Consider the following 8,392-nt stretch of genomic DNA (forward strand, 5'->3'; position numbering starts at 1 on the left):
TCCTAGTCAAGTGTCATACCACAGATTTCTCAAAGGAAGTTTGAGTTTTTGAGATAATAATTTAAAATAGCACAATATCTGGCATCTCTTCATACTGTATCCCTAACTCATAGTCAGGGCTCGTTAAATATGCGTCAGGTGAACCAATGATTCAGTCTGCAGCATCCTCCAGCATAAACCACATCACCAGGAAAGGTCCACAGACTGGATTCACGATGCGGACACATTTTCAATTTTATGATTAAATTTTTTTCTGAATAAACTGATAATTTATTCTTAATTCAGGGTTGGAGTTCTATAGGTTTGTGTCAGAATAAACTATAAAGTAGCATTATTAACCAATCACTGATTTGAATTTTGAGAGGGCTAATCCAACCATTTCAAAGATATTCAATAAAGGGCTTCCCTGGTGGCGCAGTGGTTGAGAGTCCGCCTGCCAATGCTGGGGACACGCGTTCGTGCCCCGGTCCGGGAAGATCCCACATGCTGCAGAGTGGCTGGGCCCGTGAGCCATGGCCACTGAGCCTGTGCGTCCTGAGCCTGTGCTCCGCAACGGGAGAGGCCACAACAGTGAGAGGCCCGCGTACCACAAAAAAAAAAAAAAAAAGGAGTAAAATTCAATCTATTGTTATGCTAGAAATTTGTCATAGAAGACCACTGTTACTTCCTTTGTATTTATATATGAAGATATACCTTGTGCCTGGAATTTAAGTTTTAAAGTTTGAATTTAACTTTAAAGTTTTAAAGTAATCTGTCTCTATTCTGTAAGTTATATACACGCTATCTATACAAGAACAGTTCCAAAGGGGAAACATGACTGTGAAAAGTGCTACCTACGCAAAAAAAAAAAAAATTTTAAGCAAAAAACCTCTGTTAAATCTAGAATGAGGCCAAGCAACTGCTTCTGAATTCTCTTTCTATCAAAGCCAAGGATCAGGGGTACTTAAGGAACGATGGTTGTTTACCTGACTGAGCGGGTCTAAAAGCTGCAGTGTTGTTTATAGAATGACTTAAGTTTAAGAAATGGTGGACCTTTCAGCTTAAAATAGACTTTATGTTCACCACTTCAGAAACTGTCTTTGTACTCCAGCTGATTTAAAGTTCCATAACATGACACTACTAACGCTTAGACTTTCCAGAACAACTCAGTATTCAAGATTATACTGTCTTCTTCCTCCCCACTAAACACACATGCAAATACCCAACAGATTTTTAGACACTTTTATCACAGTAACATATGCCCTAGCCAAAACAAAGCTAAGTTCATACACCTAGTTATAGCAGAAAATAATGCTGTTACTTGGTGGGGTTCTGTTTAGAAGAGGCTAAAGATAAATTACAAATTATGCAAATATAAAAGTTGGCTATAACCATTCCTTGCTTCATCTATGACTCTCTACTGATCAAACAGTCCTACTAAGGGAAAGATTTTTCAAACCATGATAAGAATAGCACAATTAAATAAGAAAAATAATAATAAATCAAATCTGCAACCATTTAAATATTAAAACTTTAAGCAGAAAAAAGATCAGGAAGGGAAATTCAAAGGACTATAATTGGTAAAAATAAAACATAAGTCTTATTCATGCATCTAAGCAATTAAGTCAGAATTATACACTGTGTGACCCACCGTCCCCCTACCTGATGTCTACTGTTGAACATGGAAACAAAGGAATTAAAAAGCGCATTGAATTGGCCACAATCAAGCAGTAATTAAGAATAAGGGCCCTGATCTTTTCCCACTCTGGTAAAACACTGTCATGATACTTGGCAGTCACTGCACCAATGGGTGGTCACCTGAGTGTTTTCTCAGACCTTAATTAGTGGGTGCTGATTCTTAGTAGATCCCAAAAAGAAGCCACAAGTCAAAGGCAACAATCACTTAAACATATGTATACAGACGTGCATAAACACCACACACACACACGTGCACACTTGTCATTCACTAACCTCTCAACCACATGGAGAACAGACAATGAAACAACTGTATACTTTCTATTGATTCTACTGTCCCACCCGTCCTGGGAATTCTGCCATGCTCACTCCCACTGTGTGGTACCTGACCATTGGTCAAGTTGATATACCCAAAATAGGAAGTGTCAGAAGTGTCAATGACCAGGGAAGTAAATCTTAGTATAAAGAAATGGAGGAAGGAGGAAGGGACAATTAACACTGCATTTGATACAAATCAAAACTACAATGAGGTAGCACCTCACACCAGTCAGAATGGCCATCATTAAAAAGTCTACAAATAACAAATGCTGGAGAGGGTATGGAGCAAAGGGAACCCTCCTACACTGTTGGTGGGAATGTAAGTTGGTGCAGCTGCTATGGAGAACAGTGTGGAGCTTCCTCAGAAAACTAAAAAATAGAACTACCGTATGATCCAGCAATCTTACTCCTGGGCAGATAGCCAGACAAAACTCTAGTTCAAAAAGATACATGCACCCCTATGTTCATAGCAGCATTCTTCACAATAGCCAAGACATGGAAACAACCTATATGTCCGTCGACAGATGAATGGATAAAGAAGATGTGGTGCATATATACAATGGAATATTACTCAGCCATAAAAAAAGAATGAAATAATGCCATTTGTAGCAACATGGATGCAACTAGAGATTATCATACTAAGTAAATTCGAAAGAGAAAGACAAATACCATGTGATATCACTTATAAGTGGAATCTAAAATATGACAGAAATGAACAGAAACAGACTCACAGACATAGAGAACAGACTGGTGGTTGCCAAGGGGGAGGGAGTTGGGGGAGGAACGGAGTGGGAGGTTGGGGTGAGCAGATGTACCTTTTATACATAGAATGGATAAACAACAAGGTCCTACTGTATAGCGCAGAGAACTATATTCAGTATCCTGTGATAAACCACAATGGAAAAGAATATTAAAAAAAAGAATGTATATATATGTATAACTGAATCACTTCACTGTATAGCAGAAATTAATGTAACATTGTAAATCAACTATACTTCAATTTAAAAATAAAAAAAGAAAAAACAAAAGTAACACCGCATCTGAAATTGTACAACATATCCCAAAAGTCCTCCCTTCTATTATTTTTTTTTTTTTTGCGGTATGTGGGCCTCTCACTGTTGTGGTCTCTCCCGTTGCGGAGCACAAGCTCCAGACACGCAGGCTCAGCAGCCAAGGCTCACGGGCCCAGCCACTCCACGGCATGTGGGATCCTCCCGGACCGGGGCACGAACCCGTGTCCCCTGCATCGGCAGGCAGACTCTCAACCACTGTACCACCAGGGAAGCCCCCTCCCTTCTCTTTTAAAAGAAAAATAAAAACCATAACCCTAAAATGTACAGTACAAAAAAAAATTGTTTATTTAAAATATATTCACCATCTTCATCCAACAGGATTTAAAGTAGTTTTCCTTAAGTCAAGATAAGTGTTTCCTAAATAGATCTTTAGATGAAAAATTAAGTTAGAAAACATAAACCAGGCCCCTTTTGCACCAATACAAGCTGGGAGAACAATACTCTACCTCATTTAGCAATAACTCAGGGTTCAGAAACGTCAGGTAAATCCTGGTTAAAGGATAACTGGGGAAAAAAGGGAAATGCAAGTCTTTGCAATCGGAGCAGTCTAATTCCTCAGACTGAGATATCAAACTTAAAAGTTAGGTCACAGAGCCTACAAAAAGCTTCCTACATTTCAGGTTGGAAGGGCCTCTGAAAGGGCCTACTAAACTCTAATAGAGTGAAACTGTGATTTTTTTCAGGTGAAAAATTCATGACCTTATTACAAAAATTCCCAAAAGCAATAATAACAATGTGCATCCTGCCAAACAAATTTATACACGAGATACTAAAATCAGACAAAATTTATCTGCAGAAAAATAAATATGTATGAATTACCTGTAATGCTGTAAACTCCATTCTCACTATCTCCTAAGGTGAATTTGAAAAACCATCATGCAACCAAAAGCGTCAAATAGATAAACAGCAAAGATAGAAATCAGAAACTTCCAGCCTCGTTTTTACCTCTTCCATTGAGTTTTTAATATTACAGTGGAACGAACTATGCTGGCTAAATAGATACAATGCCAGTGTCTCCCATGGAGCTCTCTGATTCACTTTAACAATTCCCACAACTTTGAAGAAACTTAAGGCCCACAATAATATAAGCATAATGTGGATTTTCCTAGCAACTCTTTAAAAAAAATGGGCTCTTTCCTTTCTGTCTCTTTCATTCACTTTTATAATATTCCAGGGGCAGGGACATCATATACTCCTTCTCTTACTCTCCACAAAGACATGCTGACACAGAAAAGAGAATAAATGATATGAACAAGGTCATAATTAGCAACAGACCTTGGACAACTGACCTCCAACTATAGAAGAGCAAAGAAATTCAACTTGAAGTATGTACTCTGTCTTTGATAGAAAAGCTGTATAATGAGCCTACAAAAGTATAATGAAAAACTATAATGCTGCTTTGATTTCATGGTCCTAAAACACATCCTAAAGTATCTACCAGTTGTCATCTAAGCTAACAAAGTAGGTGATGCTACTTTGCCTAGATAACATTTCATGTGGCATGAACATAGGCTCCTGCCAGCTTTGTAACTACTAAAACTCTCAGGCCAACGTAGTTCCATGAGTTAAAGAAAAAGGATATCTAATCAGAGCACCAAGCTTCACCAGCGGCAGCATTTCCAACGATCCGTCCTCACCTTAGAATTGAGCTGCACAGAGGTCTTGTCATATTAACCTCAACAAGAATCAGTTTGTCAACGGAAAAATAATACTGCACAAACACACTCTAAGGCAACTCAACTTCCAAAACACCAGCAAGAAATGTTGAATATGAATAAATATTTTATACAAACATACGTTACATTAAAGCTTCTTTTTCTCAAGATGATGTGTAACCAACGAAACACACACTTGGCTGAAAGTCTGGAGACAGGGTTATAGTTCCAGCTTTTGGCATTAATGTCCTTCCTCTGCTTCACAGGTAAGTCACTTCATTTCTCTTCCCCTAGGTTTCTCTGTCTCCAAAATGAGCAGGACAGACTCCACAACTGCTAAAGTATGTAGTGACCGAAACACATACCTTTGCTGAATGAGACACTACAAAAACATGGTTTTTTATTTCACTAGGTTTTATACTCTATTCCTAATCCTTTTTATTATTTTGCCCACGACTGTAACTGTCACTCACAGCCACCTAGGTAGTGACAATTACAACAGCTAACCCTTAATACAAGTGCTCATACGCCACGTACTGTGCTAAGCACCTTATGTTAACTCACTTCTTCCTCAGCACAATCCTACGAGGCAGTAACCATGAGTGAGGAAACTGAGATGCAATTATGTGACTTGCCCAGGGTCATAAGGTTCACAGGCAGAGAAGCCGGGATTTGACCCCAAGTCCTTCCTGATCAACCACCAGGTTAAACACACCTAGAGAGTCTACAGAGGGGAAGGGTGAGGTGAAGCAGAGTCCATCTGCAAAACGTTGCGGGAAGCCCAAACACTGACCTTGTACTAAGAACTCTCTGGGAAACAAATGGCAGCTTATGATTTACAAACCCAGCACAAAAGCACCTGTCACAGCTATTCTTTTCTTCCATGCTTCAGTTTCACTTAACATTGATCTTAAAGGGATTAAGTTAAATCTACCTCCCTTCTTTCACCCATTGAGGGAGATGCACAAATAACAGAAACTGGGGAAGTTCTGGTGACGTCCACGTCCCCTGTGGGGTAGACACCACTCCATTAACGGCATGGCTCAAAGCCACCGTCCGGGGACACTGCATGTTAAGTCATGTGCCCTAAAACCTAACAGCAGAAAAAAGTGACCAGTCCGAAGTGGAAACACCAGTTTCTCAGCCTGAAATCTCTAAGACTGGGGAGTCTAGCTACTGAGACCAGGCGGTAACAACAACAAAAAAATGTACGCATCAAAATACAGTGCAGTCAGTGTGCGTTTAAACTGCGAGCTGGTATTTACAATCAGGACAGAGAGAAAATACTAGTAATCAAGGAAGTCCTCTTTAACCATCTAGCACACGGTTATGTTTATATATCTATTTCCCCCATTCGTAAATCAACTCCAATCTCAAGAGCCCTGCACTTGGCCGAGTCCCAGGAGAGGTTGAGCATTTCAGTGGGCCAAAGCCCGGGGAGGGGAGAAATCAGGTGTGAGTTCTAGAACCCAGGAGGCCGTCGGAGCCCCCAGGCTGCCCCCAAGGCGGGGCGAGTCCCCGTTTGGCAAGGCCAAAAGGAAATCACTTCAGCGAAGTGGGACGGTGAGCTCCTCCCGCAGGCAAAAGCCACACTCCCGCTCGCCACATCGCCTGAGTTTCATATCCAAGGCCACGGACTTTTATTGACTGGTCTTACAAACCCGGCCCTGAAGGACAAGGGCTTGAGAGCGGTGGCGAGAAAAGATGGGGAAGAGGAGGCATTTTGTTTCACAGGGAAAAAAAAATTTTTTTAATCAAAACAACCCACGGAGAAGCCAACGAAGACTTCTTCACCGGGCCTGTCTCCGGGCTTTTGAATCACTTCCTCCTTTTCAGATGCGTCTCTGAGCTTGAGATTACGAAGTAGCAAAGAAAGTCTCGCCTCTATGGGCAGCTTCCCGCGAGCGAGCGAGCCGAGCGCACGGCGCTGTCCGCGGGCGCAGAGCCTCCCCTGCCTCCCGGCCACCCCAGGCGGGAGCGGGCGCCGGGGCACGCGGCGGCGCCACGAGGGACTGGGATGGGTTCCTAGGGGCCCTAGCGCCAGCGCTCCCCAGCCCGCGCCCCGGCTTACCCCAGCGTGTTGATGAAGCCGTTGACCGAGCCCTCCGCGTACAGGGACACGATGTCCCCTATGTAGAGGAAGCTGGACATTTTATCGGACATGCTGCTTCATGCTCCGAAGAATATGTCCCTCCTCTTCTCTGCGCCCTCGCCGCCCTCTCCGGGGAGCCGCCGCGGCAGAGGAACGGAGCGCCCGCCTGTAGCGCCCAGAGCGGCGGCGGCGGGCACGGCCCGAGGGATCAAGTGTCAGGCTCAGCCCTGCCCCGCGCCTGGGGAGCCGCCAGGAGCGGCGCTGCAGCTCCGGACACCCCGCGACGTGCGCCGCCCGGACGCCCGGAGCGCCACAGCCGCCGCCGCCTCCCCGGCAAGTTTCCTGTTCCTTTTAGAAGTTTTCTCTCCAACACCTTTTGCTCCTCCTCCTCCCTCCTCCGCTCCCTCCTCCGCCTACCCTCCCCGCTCCGCGCCCAGCCGCAGCGGTCCCCGCAGCCCGGCCAGAGATGGTGCTTGCAGAGCACCTCGGTTCCTTCGGGGGAATTTTTGCACCAGGTGGTGGTGCCCATTGGGCGAAGGGGAGGAGAGGAACCGGGGGACGAGAGGGCGGAGGCCAATCAGGCGGCGGCGGCCTGGGGCGGAGCCGGGCCGGGGCGGGGCGACAGGGTAGGGGGTGGGGCCCGGCCACCCGGGAAGCAGTGGCGCGCGCTGACCGAACGCGGGGGTGGCGCTGGAGGGGCGGCGGGATCCCCGAACCGGGAAGCGGTCGCCGGAGAGCCGCCCAGGAGAGGGTAGACTTGGGGTGCGACAGTTCCCGCCTGGGAAAGCGAAGGATGGCGGGGCCGAGACCCAGTCCCTTGTCTTAAAGGGGGCGGGGAGGATTGAGAATTGGCGATGGGGCGCGCGCGCGGGACCGGAGCGGAGTGAGCCGGCGATACCCGTGGAGATGAAAAGGAGGAGCCGGAGCGGTGTGGGTGCGTGGGGTGGATAATTTGCTGACACAGGGAGAGGAAGGAAGGTGTTGAAGCAAAGGAAAAAGTAGAACATTTTTTAAAATACACAATAAAGAAAGAAAATAAAAAGGAGAAGGAGGGGGAAGGGGGGGGTCTGTCTCTATTTGGACTATGTAGTTTAGGTTTTGTCTCGAGTATAGGGCGTTAGTGAAACTTGACCCGTCAGCAGATGTCCAGGTGGACATGAGGTAAAAGTCACTTGGCCGGGCCAGCAATTTTTTTAGCCAACCATAGGCGGTGAACCTTCTCTTAAGCCTCCTGGTCTCTTAATCCCGCGCCCCCTGCTCTTAACCGGGAGCCCAGGTTTAACTTTCTACTTCCGGAAGCCCAATGTCACAGTCTCATTGACCGTCTTGGTTTGTTTACTTTTAAAGCTTCTGACTCTTAAAGCTCCAACGGTCATAAATGAAACTGGCAGCGGGACACGTTTCCACACCTTCCCCGTTGCTTTTGTAACCCTCATCATTTTACAAGACTTTTGTCCTACCCTTCCGGAAGACCTGGAGAAGGCAGACTTGGACAGCAGTTATGACACTAGCCACCCAAAGAATTGTGACCTAAGTAATCCCCCTAGGGCAAGGTTTACTGAAAGGTGGAGGAACCCAGG

General features: G+C 45.2%; 1 protein-coding gene across 4 annotated transcripts in view; it reads right to left on the reverse strand.

Annotated features, from left to right (window-relative positions):
* Positions 1-6,883, reverse strand: part of ITPR2 (inositol 1,4,5-trisphosphate receptor type 2) — a gene marked incomplete at its 5' end in the record, with an annotated part of 524,405 nt that extends 517,522 nt beyond the window's left edge. For all 4 annotated transcript variants that reach the window (XM_082665011.1, XM_082665010.1, XM_082665012.1 and 1 more), the window contains one exon: positions 6,792-6,883. In XM_082665011.1, coding sequence (XP_082521137.1) covers positions 6,792-6,883 — 92 coding nt within the window. The remainder of the gene's footprint in view (positions 1-6,791) is intronic.
* Between the last annotated feature and the right edge of the window lie 1,509 nt (positions 6,884-8,392).

This window comes from Grampus griseus (assembly GCF_964374135.1).
Source record: "Grampus griseus genome assembly, chromosome: 11".
Lineage (NCBI taxonomy): Eukaryota > Metazoa > Chordata > Mammalia > Artiodactyla > Delphinidae > Grampus > Grampus griseus.